This window comes from Salmo trutta, chromosome 17, assembly GCF_901001165.1.
Source record: "Salmo trutta chromosome 17, fSalTru1.1, whole genome shotgun sequence".
Lineage (NCBI taxonomy): Eukaryota > Metazoa > Chordata > Actinopteri > Salmoniformes > Salmonidae > Salmo > Salmo trutta.
Genome location: NC_042973.1, coordinates 15,448,925 through 15,466,292, shown reverse-complemented (window position 1 = coordinate 15,466,292; position 17,368 = coordinate 15,448,925). Strand labels below are relative to the sequence as shown.

At 42.9% G+C, this 17,368-nt stretch overlaps 1 protein-coding gene across 1 annotated transcript; it reads left to right on the top strand.

The window, feature by feature from the left end:
- The first annotated feature begins 7,955 nt into the window (after window positions 1-7,955).
- Window positions 7,956-9,363, top strand: LOC115151690 (prostaglandin E2 receptor EP4 subtype-like). The gene is made up of 2 exons (XM_029695840.1): window positions 7,956-8,913; window positions 9,008-9,363. The coding sequence occupies exons 1-2, from the start codon at window positions 8,131-8,133 to the stop codon at window positions 9,260-9,262; spliced, it is 1,038 nt and encodes a 345-aa protein (XP_029551700.1). The 5' UTR covers window positions 7,956-8,130; the 3' UTR covers window positions 9,263-9,363.
- The last annotated feature ends 8,005 nt before the right edge of the window (window positions 9,364-17,368 follow it).

The following is a 17,368-nucleotide window of genomic DNA, read 5'->3' as shown; positions in this document are numbered from 1 at the left end:
TTTATGATATTTTCAGTGGTATTGTTAACAAACACACCCCCATACAGAAAATTAGAATTAAAAACAGGTTCAGCCCCTGGTTCGACCGTGATCTTGCAGAGCTACTCCACCTCAAGAATTGCATTTGGTGAAAGGCTCGGCACACGGTTACTCAGGCTGACTGGCTTTCGTTCAGGCAAATGAGAAATAAGTGCACTCAGGCTATCCGGAAGGCCAAAGTTAGTTACTTTAAGGAGCAGTTCTCTCTCTTTGGGTCTAACGCCAAGAAGTTCTGGAAAACAGTTAAAGGACTTGTCAAATAAACCCTCCTCCTCACAGCTGCCCATGTCCCTTAATGTTGATGATGTGGTTGTTACTGACAAGAAGCACATGGCTGAGCTCTTTAATCACCATTTCATTAAGTCAGGATTCCTATTTGACTCAGCCATGCCTCCTTGCCTGTCTAACATTTCCTAATCTCCCACCCCTTCTAATGCGACTCTCCACGATGCTTCTCCCTCTTTTTCCCCTGCGACGCTACAAAGATTCTCCCTGCAGGAAGTCACTGTGTCTGAGGTGCTAAAGGAGCGCCTTAAACTTGACGCCAAAATATAATCTGGGTCTGATGGTTTAGACCCTTTCTTATTTAAGGTTGCTTTGACTTGGCCAAAGCTTTTGATACGGGAGACCATTTCATTCTTGTGGGCTGGCTAAGGAGTATTGGATGCAAGATGGCGCCAACAGAGATGGTCGCCTCAATTCAAGTCCTTAGAAAACTATGCAATAATTCATTTTTTTATGTATTATTTCTTACATCGTTAGCCCAGAAAATCTCAAGTGTTATTGCATATAGCCAGGAAGAACAACGACAAGGAATATGTCTTTCCCGAAGCGGATCCTTTGTTCGGACCTCCACCCTGGACATGGGATCTTATCCCAGAGGCCGACCCAAAACAACACGGTTGCCGCAGGAGAGGCAGAAGGAGCTGGTCAGACTCAGAAGGCGAGCACACCATCCACCACTTCCGAGCATATTACTCCCCAATCTCCAATCTCTAGATAACAAGGTGGATGAAATTAGGGCACAAGATGCCTTCCAGAGAGACATTCTCTGTTTCACGGAAACATGGCTCACTCGGGATATGTTATCAGAGTCGGTACAGCCACCCAGTTTCCTCATGCATCGGGCCGACAGAAACAACATCTCTCTGGTAAGAAGGAGGGAGGGGGTGTATGCCTTATGATTAACAACTCATGGTGTAATCACAACAACATACAGGTACTCAAGTCCTTTTGTTCACCTGACCAAGAACTCCTCACAGTCAAATGCCGACCGGATTATCTTCCAAGAGAATTATTTTCGATTATAGTCACAGCCGTGTACATCCCCCCCAAGCAGATACCTCGTCGGCCCTGAAAGAACTTCACTGGACTCTATGTAAACTGAAAATCCCCAGCTACAATAAATGCAGCCTCAGGATGTATGGTTTCAACAAAGCTAACCTGAGAACAAGACTTCCTAAATTCTATCAGCATATTGAATGCGCGACACGAGCTGGTAGCATTCTGGATCATTGATACTCTAACTTCCGCGATGCATACAAAGCCCTCCCCCGCCCTGCCTTCAGCATATTTGACCACGACTTAATTTTGTTGCTCCCAGCCCATAGACAGAAACTAAAACAGGAAACGCCCGTACTCAGATCTATACAACGCTGGTCTGACCAATCGGATTCCATGCTTCAAGATTGCCTCGATCACGTGGACTGGGATATGTTCCGGATAGCCTCAGACAATAACATTGATGTATACGCTGACTCGGTGAGCGAGTTCATTAGCAAATGCATCGGAGATGTCGTACCCACTGTGACTATTAAAACCTTTCCTAACCAGAAACCGTGGGTTGATGGCAGCATTCGCGCAAAACTGAAAGCGCGAACCACCGCTTTTAATCACGGCAAGAGGACTGGAAATATGGCCGAATACAAACAGTGCAGCCATTTCCTCCGCAAGGCAATCAAACAAGCAAAGCGTCAGTATAGAGACAAAGTAAAGTCGCAATTCAATGGCTCAAACACAAGACGTATGTGGCAGGATCTACAGTCAATCACGGATTACAAAAAGAAAACCAGCCCCATCGCGGACATCGACGTCTTGCTCCCAGACAAATTAAACAACTTCTTTGCTCGCTTTGAGGACAATACAGTGCCACTGACACGGCCCGCTACCAAAGCCTGTGGGCTCTCCTTCTCCGTGGCCAACGTGAGTAAAACATTTAAATGTGTTAACCCGCGCAAGGCTGCCGGCCCAGGCGGCATCCCTAGCCACGTCCTTAGAGCATTAGCAGACCAGCTGGCTGGTGTGTTCACAGACATATTCAATCAATCCCTATCCCAGTCTGTTGTCCCCACATGCTTCAAGATTGCCACCATTGTCCCTGTTCCCAAGAAAGCTAAGGTTACTGAACTAAATGACTATCACCCCGTTGCACTCACTTCTGTCATCATGAAGTGCTTTGAGAGACTAGTTAAGGATCATATCACTGCCACCCTACCTGATACCCTAGACAAACTCCAATTTGCTTACCGCCCCAATAGGTCCACTGGCGATGCAATCGCCATCATACTGCCCTATCCCATCTGGACAAGAGGAATACCTTTGTAAGAATGCTGTTCATTGACTATTGCTCAGCATTTAACATCATTGTACCCTCCAAACTCGTCATTAAGCTTGAGACCCTGGGTCTCTACCCCGCCCTGTGCAACTGGGTCCTGGACTTGACGGGCCGCACCCATGACTGCGTGGCCATGCACGCTTCCAACTCAATCATCAAGTTTACAGATGACACTACTGCGTGGCCATGCACGCTGACTGCGTGGCCATGCACGCTTCCAACTCAATCATCAAGTTTACAGACGACACTACAGTGTCGATTTGGTGCCTGAAAATAACCTCTCACTTTACGTCAACAAAACAAAGGAGATGATCGTGGACTTCAGGAAACAGCAGAGGGAGCACCCCCCCCCCCATCCCATCCACCGGACAGTAGTGGAGAAGGTGGAAAGTTTTATGTTCCTCGGCGTACACATCACGGACAAACTGAAATGGTCCACCCACACAGACAGCGTGGTGAAGAAGGCGCAACAGCACCTCTTCAACCTTAGGAGGCTGAAGAAATTTGTCTTGTCACCTAAAACACTCAAACTTTTCCAGATGCACAATCGAGAGCATCCTGTCGGGCTGTATCAACGCCTGGTACCGCAACTGCACCGCCCTCAACCCGCAAGGCTCTCCAGAGGGTAGTGCGGTCTGCACAACGCATAACCAGGGGAAAACTACCTGCCCTCCAGGACACCTACAGCACCCAATGTCACAGGAAGGCCAAAAAGATCATCAAGGTCAACAACCACCGAGCCACTGCCTGTTCACCCCGCTATCATCCAGAAGGGGAGGTCAGTACAGGTGTATCAACGCTGGGACCGAGAGACTGAAAAACAGCTTCTATCTCAAGGCCATCAGACTGTTAAACAACCATCACTAACATAGAGAGGCTGCTGCCAACATACTGACTCAAATCTCTGGCCACTTAAATAAATGGACTTAACAAAGGTATCACTAGTCACTTTAAATACCGGCACTTTAATCATGTTTACATATGCTACATTACTCATATGTATATACTGTATTCTATACCATCTACTGCATCTTGCCTATACTGTATTCTATACCATCTACTGCATCTTGCCTATGCCGCACGGCCATCGCTCATCCATATATTTATAAGTACATATTCTTATTCATCCCTTTACATGCGTGTGTATCAGGTAGTTGTTGTGAATTTGTTAGATTACTTGTTAGATATTACCGCATTGACGGAACTAGAAGCACAAGCATTTCGCTACACTCGCATTAACATGTGCTATTCATGATTTGATTGGTCTCAGGGGTCTTGGGGCTGGTTTGCTAACTACCTCTCTCAAAGAATGCAGTGTATAGTCAGAAAATCTGCTGTCTCAGCCACTGCCTGTCAGCAAGGGAGTACCCCAAGGCTCGATCCTAGGCCCCACTCTCTTCTCAATTTACATCAACAACATACAGTGGGGCAAAAAAGTATTTAGTCAGCCACCAATTGTGCAAGTTCTCCCACTTAAAAAGATGAGGCCTGTAATTTTCATCATAGGTACACTTCAACTATGACAGACAAAATGAGAAAAAAAAATCCAGAAAATCACATTGTAGGATTTTTTATGAATTTATTTGCAAATTATGGTGGAAAATAAGTATTTGGTCAATAACAAAAGTTTCTCAATACTTTGTTATATACTCTTTGTTGGCAATGACACAGGTCAAACGTTTTCTGTAAGTCTCCTCTAGAGCAGAGATGTTTTGGGGCTGTCGCTGGGCAACACGGACTTTCAACTCCCTCCAAAGATTTTCTATGGGGTTGAGATCTGGAGACTGGCTAGGCCACTCCAGGACCTTGAAATGCTTCTTACGAAGCCACTCCTTTTTGCCCGGGCGGTGTGTTTGGGATCATTGTCATGCTAAAAGACCCAGCCACGTTTAATCTTCAATGCCCTTGCTGATGGAAGGAGGTTTTCACTCAAAATCTCACGATACATGGCCCCATTCATTCTTTCCTTTACATGGATCAGTCGTCCTGGTCCCTTTGCAGAAAAACAGCCCCAAAGCATGATGTTTCCACCCCCATGCTTCACAGTAGGTATGGTGTTCTTTGGATGCAACTCAGCATTCTTTGTCCTCCAAACACGACGAGTTGAGTTTTTACCAAAAAGTTATATTTTGGTTTCATCTGACCATATGACATTCTCCCAATCCTCCTCTGGATCATCCAAATGCTCTCTAGCAAACTTCAGACGGGCCTGGACATGTACTGGCTTAAGCAGGGGGACACGTCTGTCACTGCAGGATTTGAGTCCCTAGCGGCGTAGTGTGTTACTGATGGTAGGCTTTGTTACTTTGGTCCCAGCTCTCTGCAGGTCATTCACTAGGTCCCCCCGTGTGGTTCTGGGATTTTTGCTCACCGTTCTTGTAATCATTTTGACCCCACGGGGTGAGAACTTGCGTGGAGCCCCAGATCGAGGGAGATTATCAGTGGTCTTGTATGTCTTCCATTTCCTAATAATTGCTCCCACAGTTGATTTCTTCAAACCAAGCTGCTTACCTATTGCAGATTCAGTCTTCCCAGCCTGGTGCAGGTCTACAATTTTGTTTCTGGTGTCCTTTGACAGCTCTTTGGTCTTGGCCATAGTGGAGTTTGGAGTGTGACAGTTTGAGGTTGTGGACAGGTGTCTTTTATACTGATAACAAGTTCAAACAGGTGCCATTAATACAGGTAACGAGTGGAGGACAGAGGAGCCTCTTAAAGAAGAAGTTACAGGTCTGTGAGAGCCAGAAATCTTGCTTGTTTGTAGGTGACCAAATACTTATTTTCCACCATAATTTGCAAATAAGTAAATAAAAAATCCTACAATGTGATTTTCTGGAATTTTTTTTCTCATTTTGTCTGTCATAGTTGACGTGTACCTATGATGAAAATTACAGGCCTCTCTCATCTTTTTAAGTGGGAGAACTTGCACAATTGGTGGCTGACTAAATACTTTTTTGCCCCACTGTAGCTCAGGCAGTAGGAAGCTCTCTAATCCATTTATATGCTGATGATACGCTCTTATACTCAGCTGGCCCCTCCCCGGATTTTGTGTTAACCTCTCTTGGGCAGGTTCACACTATTCAACAGCCAGTGAAAAATCAGAGCGTCAAATTCAAAACCACAAAATGTCATAATTCAAAGTTCTCAAACATACGACTATTTTACACCATTTTAAAGATACACGTCTCCTTAATGTAACCACGTTGTCCGATTTCATAAAGGCTTTACGGCGAAAGCATAAAGTTAGATTATGTTAGGACAGTTCCAACAAGAAAAACCACACAGCCATTTTCCTAGCAAGGACAGGCGTCACAAATACCAGAAATTCAGCCAAAATGATGCACTAACCTTTGACGATCTTCATCAGATGACACTCCTAGGACATCATGTTACACAATACATGCATTTATTGTTCGATCAAGTTGATATTTATATCCAAAAAGAGCCTTTTACATTGGCGCGTGATGTTCAGAAAATATTTTGCAAATGAAGTAATTTGCTTTCCTGAGTCAACTTCCAACTTCCTCTGTTCGCTCTCTGTTCATCATAGACGCCTCAAACAACTTTCTAAAGACTGTTGACATCTAGTGGAAGCCTTAGGAAGTGCAAAATGAACCCTAAGTCACTGTGTTCAATAGGCAATGACTTGAAAGGACTACAAACACCAGACTTCCCACTTCCTGGTTAGATTTTTCTCAGGTTTTTGCCTGCCATATGAGTTCTGTTATACTCACAGACACCATTCAAACAGTTTTAGAAACGACAGAGTGTTTTCTATCCAAATATAATAATAATAATATGCATATTCTAGTTCCTGGGCCCGAGTAGTAGGCCGTTTAATTTGGGTACGTTTTTCATCCGGCCGTGAAAATACTGCCCCCTACCCTAGAGAAGTTAAATGCTCTACAACAAAGCTTTCTTAGTGTCCAACAAGCTTTCTCTACCCTTAACCTTGTTCAGAACACCTCCAAAACAAAGGTCATGTGGTTTGGTAAGAAAAATGCCCCTCCTCCCACAGGTGTTATTACTACCTCTGAGGGTTTAGAGCTTGAGTTAGTCAACTCATACAAGTACTTGGGAGTATGGCTAGACGGTGCACTGTCCTTCTCTCAGCACATATCAAAGCTGCAGGCTAAAGTTAAATCTAGACTTGGTTTCCTCTATTGTAATCGCCCCTCTTTCACCCCAACTGCCAAACTAACCCTGATTCAGATGACCATCCTACCCATGCTAGATTACGGAGACGTAATTTATAGATCGGCAGGTAAGGGTGCTCTCGAGCGGCTAGATGTTCTTTACTATTTGGCCAACAGATTTGGACACATCGCTGCACTCTATACATTTACATTACATTTTAGTAATTTAGCAGACGCTCTTATCCAGAGCGACTTACAGTAGTGAATGCAAACATTTTTTGTACTATACTCCTTTGTAAACAGGTTATCTTTGTATACCCATCGCAAGACCCACTGGTTGATGCTTATTTCTAAAACCCTCTTAGGCCTCACTCCTCCCTATCTGAGATATCTAATGTAGCCCTCATCCTCCACATACAACACCCGTTCTGCCAGTCACATTATGTTAAAGGTCCCCAAAGCACACACATCCCTGAGTCGCTCCTCATGTCATTTCGCTGCAGCTAGCGACTGGAACGAGCTGCAAACAACACTCAAACTGGACAGTTTTATCTCAATCTCTTCATTCAAAGACTCAATCATGGACACTCTTACTGACAGTTGTGGCTGCATTGTTGTCTCTACCTTCTTGGCCTTTGTCTGTGCCCAATAATGTTTGTACCATGTGTTGTGCTGCTACCACGTTGTGTTGCTACCATGTTGTTGTCATGTTGTGTTGCTACCATGCTGTGTTGTCATGTGTTGCTGCCTTGCTATGTTGTCGTTTTAGGTCTCTCTTTACGTAGTGTTGTCTCTTGTTGTGATGTGTGTTTTGCCCTGTATTTATATATCTATATTTTTTAAATGTTTATCCCAGGCCCATCCCCACAGGAGGCCTTTTGCCTTTTGGTAGGCCCTCGTTCTAAACAAGAATTTGTTCTTAACCGACTTGCCTAGTTAAATAAAGGTTAAATAACATTTTTTTTTAAATAAGTCTCTCATCGAAGTTGTAAACATTAACACCCGCTTTGACACGAGGGGTAGGCGGGGCCCCACGCAACTTGCGTAGTGAGCGTATAGGGCCGCCTGGCTCTGCGCCCCCCTGGCTATGATATATCTATTAGGACCAGATTGCTGGGCGTCAAGAGCGCATTTCCAAGTTTTTCCATCCACGGGATATTTCAAAAGGTTGATGTCAATGTAGGCTATTGAACAACAGCAATCATGAAATAGGGATTTTACAAGAGAAAACACATTTGTCAATATCCTGCTTGGATTGTAATGGACTCAAGAAGTAAGGAGCATCTATCTAAAAGAAAGGAACAAATAACGCGCATTGGATAGCTTTCATTTGGGACGGAAAACATGAACGATACAAGTAATTTCACTACACACACTGTGCCTGACAAGTCAGCTGCAGCCATGGCTTTACCTGTATTTATGTTTGCAGTTGGTGTCATTGGAAATATAATAGCAATAGCCGCTCTATCTGGATCTAAGCAAGGGCGCAAGTCGTCCGCGTTCTTTGCCTTAGTTTGCGGTTTGGCTATCACCGATCTTCTTGGGACTTGTCTGGCCAGCCCAATCACTATAGCCACTTACCTCGATAAAAATGTACTATATGACCGTCATCTTTGTGAATTCCATTCATTTTTGTTGCTGTTCTTCGGAGTGGCAGGACTAAGTATTATATGCGCAATGTCTGCTGAGCGCTACCTCGCAATATGCTGCCCTTACACATACCAAAGATGGGGAATTGGCCAACATTTTGCGCACAAGTGCTTGTTTTGCATTTATCTCAGCAATATTGTATTTTGTTGTCTTCCAGTGATGGGTATGACTGAAAGCATGAGCCAGCCCTCCAAAACCTGGTGCTTCATCAACTGGATGGCTAGTGAGCCGTTATCTGCAGCCTATTCGTTTTTATATGCAAGTGTGAGTTTTCTACTCATATTGATGACGATCGTCCTCAACTTTGCCGTTTGTGGCACTCTATTAATAATGCATCGCAGGAAAATCCAACGTCCAGTTACTAGAGGGAGCACACGGGCGCATTGGACAGCGCTTTCCTCCGGCGTGGAAGCCCAAATGATGACGGTGCTCGTGGTGACCTCGATGGTTGTTTTAGGTTGCTCAGCGCCGCTGGTGGTAAGGAACGTCTTAATATTTTATATGTTAATTTAGTTTGTCTAAGAGGAAAGCAGTGGGTCTAATGGGCATATCTCTTGTTATGCTGTTGTAGGTACGCATATTTGCTAACCAGATATCACGGGAAGATAATTCCCATGCAGATTTGAAGGCTATACGGATTGCCGCCGTCAACGCCATCCTTGACCCTTGGATCTACATTTTGCTGAGAAGGACTCTGTTCAGTAAGATTCGGAGATTATCTAAACGGGTTTACAGTGGTCGAAAAGGCAAAGAACCCATGTTGCCAGTCAAATCCTCACAAAGGACTTTCCACTACCAAACAAACACCCATGACTTGCCTAGTTAAATAAAGGTTAAATTTAAAAAACAAATGTATTCACATACCTCTGAAGCACTGTACAGCAGCACCAACATCAATCAACTAACAGCCAGTCTCCCATTGCGCCCACACCACGCAGGGGGGGATCTACACACAATACCCCATAAAGACAAAGCAAAAACAAGATAAGTATTCAGACCCTTCACTCAGTAATTTGTTTTAGCACATTTGGCAGCGATTACAGCCTCGAGTTTTCTTGTGTATGACGCTTAGCACACCTGTATTTGGGGAGTTTCTCCCATTCTTCTCTGCACAGCCTCTCAAGCTCTGTCAGGTTGGATGGGGAGCGTCGCTGCACAGCTATTTTCAGGTCACTCCAGAGATGTTCTAGTCCGGGCTCTGGCTGGGCCACTCAAGGACATTCAGAGACTTGTCCCGAAGCCACTCCTGCATTGCCTTGGCTGTGTGCTTAGGGTTGTTGTCCTGTTGGAAGGTGAACCTTGGCAAAGGTTGGAAGGTGAACCTGGCAAAAAGAACCATCATTGGGACAACGCACAGATCATTTCTGTGAGCGCTGGTGTGCCATCCTTAACAAGTGCTCTATTGATTTAATGACATTAATTGTTGATCAGTTGAAAAAGGATTTTAGTGAAATGGATAATACGATTAAAGACAAACGCACAGCTCTACAAATAGCTGTTAATGATGATGGCATATTCAATGAACTGATGAAAACTAACCAAGCGCTCCAGGACAAGCTGTCTACAGAAATAAAGGAACTTAAAATCAAGAAATTCAACCAAGACAAAAAAGACAAGGCCGAGGATAAAGTTTATTTTTGGAGAAACCCTGACAAAGGAGGTCCTGCTCCTCTCCATGGCAGACGCAGGAGGGATGACACTTACTTTGATCCACCCCGGTCTGACCAACACTCTACAACCAGCGCCTCATCAGCTTCCAGTGGCAGTTTTTTATTCAACGAGAGACCGGGCCAACGGAAGGGCGCAGGTGGCCGCAGGCACGCGCATCGACGAGATGCCGCACCCGACGGGGTAAGAAGAAACGACTATCAGAGGCAGAGGAGACCGTTCACACGGTCCCAGAACCCACGGGACTGAGTGTCTTTAATTTATCTAGCAAGATATTGAGCCCTGCCCATGTCTCTTTGCTCAATAAAGGGTTATCTTTTGTGCCTACAACACAGTGTAACGATTTTGACGTTAAGGTAGACATGTTTAAGTTTTTTAGAAACATCCGTTTAAGGGAATACTTTAGCTCCCCCAATCCTGACACTTCTATTGAACCAGTAGGTTACTTACCTGTACATACTCCGACTCCTTTTAGAAGCAAGAGTTATTTTGTACCTCCAGCCAATCGCAATCACTCTATCGAGACATATTGCAGACTTGTTGAAAAAGATGTTGCTCATCTCCTTAAGAATAAACAGGACTTCAAATCTTTCCATAATTTATCTAAGGATGAAAAAAAAGCTTTGCTTGATTTACAATCTGATACGTCAGTCCTTATTCGTCCTGCTGATAAGGGTGGGTCGGTGGTACTCATGGATAGGACAACTTATGTAAATGAGTGTCATAGACAGCTACTTGACAACACCTTTTACAAGAAACTCAGAAGTGACCCTACTTCCCAATTTCAGAATACTATCTTTTCTGTCCTAGATGGTTATTTAAATTCTGGTCAGATAACCAAAAAAGAACATGACTTTCTGGCCATCCAACACCCTAAAATTGCCACTTTCTATACTTTGCCGAAATTACACAAGAACGTTACAAACCCTCCAGGGCGCCCTATTGTAGCGGGCATTGATGCAATAACGGCCCCTCTATCTACTTTTGTAGACTTTTTTATTAGACCACTCGCAGAACAGCTCCCCTCCTTTGTAAAGGACACCAGCAGTATGATCTCTATCATTGAATCTCTTGATCCTCTGCCTGAGAACACCTTGTTAGTTACTTTTGATGTTGAGTCGTTATACACAAATATTCCGCATGAGGGCGGTATTGAAGCCATGGAACATTTTCTTTTGCAACGTGACCCTAATGAGCTACCTTCCAGTGCCTGCATTGTAACGTTGGCTGAAATAGTACTCACACACAACTACTTCATGTTTCTAAATGATTTCTTTATTCAGACGAAGGGTACTGCTATGGGATCTCCCATGGCTCCTAACTATGCTAATTTGTATGTGGGTTACATGGAGAAACAATCCATTTTTAACCCTCTCAAAAATGTTTTCTTGCCTAACATCATTATTTGGAAACGGTATATTGACGATATTTTTGTTCTGTGGAGGGGTGATGCAGAACTGCTCCAGTCGTTTTATGCTTTTCTTAACTCCTGTTCTGAACATTTGAGATTTACTATGCAATCTGATACACGTCAAATCAGTTTTCTTGATCTTCTGATCTTGTGTGAAGATAATGTTTTATACACTGATCTTTACAGGAAACCTACTGATCGTAACAGTTTGTTGAGGGCTGACAGTTGTCACCCACTTCCCTTGAAAAATAGTTTGCCCTACAGCCAATTCTGTCGAATCAAAAGAATTTGCATTAAACAATCAGATTTCGACAGAAATATGGCTGAGACTCAGGATAAGTTCAAGGAGAGGGGGTACAACAATGATCAGATTAATATTGCCATTGAGAAAATTCAAAACAAAACGAGACATGACCTTTTTCAAGGTCAGTCTCGCAAAAAGACGCATTCATGCGTTCTTACTACCCGCTATTCAAAGTGCTCTGAACAAATTAAAGGAATCGTTCACAAACATTGGCACATTCTGAAATACGATGATAGTCTTGGTAATGTGTTTTCTGATCTTCCCCTGGTCGTATTCTCGCGGGGCAGAAATCTCAGAGACCAATTGGTACACTCTGATTTACCAGCCCAAGATATTCCTGAACAACGCCTATTTGCGCCCATACTGGATGGAAATTACAAGTGTAATGGCTGTGCTCAATGCAATGGCACTTACAAATGTAGATCCTTCAAACACCCCCAAACAGGGAAATCTATCCCAATTAAAGGTGTTATTACGTGTTCCACTAAGTCAGTTATTTACCTTATAACTTGTCCCTGTGGTAAAAATTATGTGGGTAAAACAAAGCGTGAATTAAAAGTACGTATCTCAGAGCACCGTAGCACCATTAGGTGCAAAAACCTGACTTACCCAGTTGCGGCCCACTTTTTGGAGGCAGGCCATTCGATTTCGTCTCTGCGTTATATTGGCATCGAACATGTCACCCTCCCGAGGAGAGGGGGTGACCTTGATAATTTATTGTTAAAACGAGAGGCTGCCTGGATCTTTAATTTAAAGACACTTGCTCCCTTCGGTCTCAACATAGACTTTGATCTGAAGCCATTCTTGTGATTATTGTGATTTTGCCATTGTAATTGTTTGTTAGATACTTTTTAGACTACAAATGCTATGATCATATGTTATCCATTTGTTTGTCTTTTTGTATGTTCCTTGTATACCATTTTTTAAATATTTCAGTTAACCAATGATATTAGGCCATACTTGGCCATGATTACAAACACCTGTGTGTCTCTTGACACTATATAAATGACTCATCTCTCAGTGTTTGTGATGATACCCTGATGAAGACAGCTTAGCTGTCGAAACGTTGGTTATTAAAATTTTTGCATCTGAGCTCTTAGAGTGTGCGGCTTTCCTTTATTTTCTGGAAGGTGAACCTTTGCCACAGTCTCAGGTCCTGAGCACTCTGGAGCAGGTTTTCATCAAGGATCTCGCTGTACTTTGCTCCGTTCATCTTTCCCTCTCCTGAATAGTCTCCTAGTCCCTGCCGCTGAAAAATATCCACACAGCATGACGATGCCACCACCATGCTTCACCGTAGGGATGGTGCCAGGTTTCCTCCAGATGTGACGCTTGGAATTCAGGCCAAAGAGTTCATTCTTGGTTTTATCAGATCAGAGAAAATTGCTTTAGATGCCTTTTGGCAAACTCCATGCGGGCTGTCGTGTGCCTTTTACTGAGGAGTGGCCACTACCATAAAGGCCTGATTGGTGGAGTGCTGCAGAGATGGTTGTCCTTCTGGAAGGTTCTCCCATCTCCACAGAGGAACTCTGGTTCTTGGGATCTTGGTCACCTCCCTGACCAAGGCCCTTCTCCCCGATTGCTCAGTTTGGCCAGGCAGCCAGCTCTAGAGTCTTGGTGGCGCTAAACTTCTTCCATTTAAGAATGATGGAGGCCACTGTGTTCTTAGGGACCTTCAACGCTGATATTTTTTGGTCCCCTTCCCCAGATCGGTGCCTCGACACAATCCTGTCTCGGAGCTCCACAGACAATTCCTTCGACCTCATGGCTTGGTTTTTGCTCTGACATGTGGGACCTTATATAGGACAGGTGTGGGCCTTTCCAAATCATGTCCAATGAATTGATGTGGACTCCAATGAAGGATGATCAATGGCAACAGGATGCACCTGAGCTCAATTTCGAGTCTCATAGCAAATGGTCTGAATACTTATGTAAATAAGATATTTCTGTTTTAATACATTTGCTAACATTTCTAAAAACCTGTTTTCACTTTGTCATTATGGGGTATTGTCTGTAGATTTAAGGGAAAAAAATATTTACTCCATTTTAGAATAAGGCTGTAACGTAAAAAAATGTGAAAAAAGTCAAGGGGTACGACTACTTTCCTGAATGCACTGTATATATCAATACAATTTTGAAAATATTTTTTTAATATTAGCGGACCGAAATAGACATCTGTAATGGGACAAAGTTTTTTCAGCATCTCTGCTTTGGCAAAAAAGGTAGTTGTATAATTAAGAAGAGTATCTTGCAGGATTCAATAGTTGGAATTATAAGAGTTGTTGCTTTCTCTGCAATTGTCATTCTAATGATATTCAGAAAGAACAAAACCCTGTCTTCAAACATTTATATGAAAAGGTGAAAAGTTATGGGAAAACACACAACATCCACATGAAATAAAATATTTTTGTTGATCAAATAACATGAAAAACAACCACTTTTGTGCAGTATTATTTTACTACTCTTACAAACCACTTAATGTAAATGTATATTACTGTATTGTACATAGGTTGGACATCTAGGTTTATACCCGTAGACTTTCCATCACCATGAAGAAAAACAATGCACAATACAGTAATTGAGCACATTGATATATCAAGTGGTTTGTGATGATGTGGCTCAGTTGGTAGAGTATGGCGTTTGCAATGCAAGGGTTGTGGGTTCGATTCCCACAGGGGAACAGTACGAAAATGTATGCACTCACTACTGTAAATTGCTCTGGATAAGAGTGTCTACTGAAAAGGAATGAATAAACCATTTCAGTTTTCAAATAGAAATAAGTTGCATTTGCAAAGTATTTCAAGCACGCCAATACTCCCCACTTCCCCCAGATTGTCCGATATCAAGTCTCACTGAATGTTGTTGGAATCAGCACAGTCAGCTAAACTTTGAACATCGAGATATTAAATAAATTATAGATCAGAAGCATAGAATATAAGAAGTGAAATCTGTAGAAAGACAGGGTGGCTGTGGAATGTGCTGGGTGGACGGGGGGAGATCAAAAGATTGCCATCGGGGAGGCAGATGGACATCTGTGGACTAGGCGAAGGAGGGGTTGAGGTCAGGAGGGGAGGTCAGATAGCCTGAAGGGAGTAATAAAGGTTTACTACCCTCTTCCTGTGGAACCATTAGATCTAAGGATTGGAGAGAAGGAGGAGTGTCTTAAGTGGGATATATATATACCTGTGAGGGTGAGACATTTTTGGTTGTCTGAATTACAGCTGTAAAGACCCTTTGGGAAGAATTAAACTTGGTTAAGCTTCTTTAATGTCTGTGAGTTATTTACTCTGAAAAATAAGAACCTAACAATGTGTTGTGTTGATATAATTGATGATGGTTGGAGATTCACCCATTTTCATTATAGAACTTTCAAAAACAGTAGGTCAATTCATTAAATTAACCATTCAATGTTAACATTTAAATTAAAGATAGGTCAAGTGCCTGAGCCCGAGACCTATCACAGTGATGTATTACACCAACAATAATTATCACATTGTGAAGTTAAAGAGACCAAGAGTTATCAGTTTTATAAAACACCAGGTGTGATTAGTGCTGCAAACCAATTCCGACTTCCTAAACCAGGGATAATGAACTAGATTCAGACACAGGACAATTTCTCTTGAGCGGATGGTCCGGGGACCGGAACATAATTAAGCAATGAGGCCCGAGGGGGTGTGGTATTATGGCCAATATACCACGGCCAAGGGCTGTTCTTAGCACGACGTAACGAGGAGTGCCTGGATACAGCCCTTGTCATACACGGTCTGATATACCACAGCTGTCAGCCAATCAGCATTCAGGGTTTGAACCACCAAGTTTATAATTACAAATCATTTGTAGACTGAAAATTGACTGCAAGAAGCCCAAACAGATATAATATTTGACTAAAACAATCATTTCAAACCTTGCTTACATTTGTATACAATCACCTGTCTCTCTATTATGGTGGGAATACGTGGGAACAGATTTCTTCAATTCAAATCACATGCAGCTCATATCCTGTGGTTTTTACAGTATTTTCATGTCTAGGTGTTTTTACATGTCCAACAATAAAAATGTATATATGGTACCAGTCAAAGGTTGACACACCTACTCGTTCAAGGCTTTTTATTTTAAAAGAAAACTATTATTCTACAATGTATTTTCTACATTGTGGAATAATAGTGAAGACATCAAAACTATGAAATAACACATATGGAATCATATAGTAACCAAAAAAGTGTTAAACAAATCGAAATATATTTTATATTTGAGATTCTTCTAAGTAGCCACCCTTTGCCTTGATGACAGCTTTGATTTGTTTAACACTTTCTTGGTTACTACATGATTCCATATGTGTTACTTCATAGTTTGATGTCTTCACTATTATTCTACAATGTAGGAAATAGTAAAAAGAAAAGAAAAACCCTTGAATGAGTAGGTGTGTCCAAACTTTTGACTGGTACTGTATGTTTGTAGGTAGTGTCAGACCTACCTTAAAACAGGAGGCCCTGTAGAGAAGCTGTAACACATGGCCAATGCTGGTCTTGGAGGCCTGACTCTAACCTCTGAACCACAAACAGCACCAGGACCTTCCTGGACCTTCCTGGATAGAGCAGAGCCGTCCTCCAGATACAAAAGCACCAGCTTCAGAGCCTCCTCCTGCATCGTTACAACAGACAGCACAACATATGCTTACCATTTTTCCTCAGATTACATTCAATTTCTCAGTTATTCAGGAAGAACGCATTTGAAACATTGACATGTTGTCATTTGGGCCAAGACTTTATATTTTATGTTAAAATTAAATGATTTGTCTCTAATTTGCATAAATACATTGGGTGTATTTGGATATAAAAAACAATTAACATAATGGGGTGGAATGAGTAGGTGTGTCCAAACTTTTGACTGGTACTGTATGTATGTATGTATATATACACTGCTCAAAAAAATAAAGGGAACACTTAAACACAATGTAAGTCCAAGTCAATCACACTTCTGTGAAATCAAACTGTCCACTTAGGAAGCAACACTGATTGACAATAAATTTCACATGCTGTTGTGCAAATGGAATAGACAACAGGTGGAAATTATAGGCAATTAGCAAGACACCCCCAATAAAGGAGTGGTTCTGCAGGTAGGGACCACAGACCACTTCTCAGTTCCTATGCTTCCTGGCTGATGTTTTGGTCACTTTTGAATGCTGGCGGTGCTTTCACTCTAGTGGTAGCATGAGACGGAGTCTACAACCCACACAAGTGGCTCAGGTAGTGCAGCTCATCCAGGATGGCACATCAATGCGAGCAGTGGCAAGAAGGTTTGCTGTGTCTGTCAGCGTAGTGTCCAGAGCATGGAGGCGCTACCAGGAGACAGGCCAGTACATCAGCAGACGTGGAGGAGGCCGTAGGAGGGCAACAACCCAGCAGCAGGACCGCTACCTCCGCCTTTGTGCAAGGAGGAGCAGGAGGAGCACTGCCAGAGCCCTGCAAAATGACCTCCAGCAGGCCACAAATGTGCATGTGTCTGCTCAAACGGTCAGAAACAGACTCAATGAGGGTGGTATGAGGCCC

Coding starts and splice junctions, on each gene's coding strand:
- LOC115151690 (XM_029695840.1), top strand. CDS start 8,131: ATGAACGATACAAGTAATTTCACTACACACACTGTGCCTGACAAGTCA. Junction 8,914..9,007: donor GTTGCTCAGCGCCGCTGGTG/GTAAGGAACGTC, acceptor ATGCTGTTGTAG/GTACGCATATTTGCTAACCA.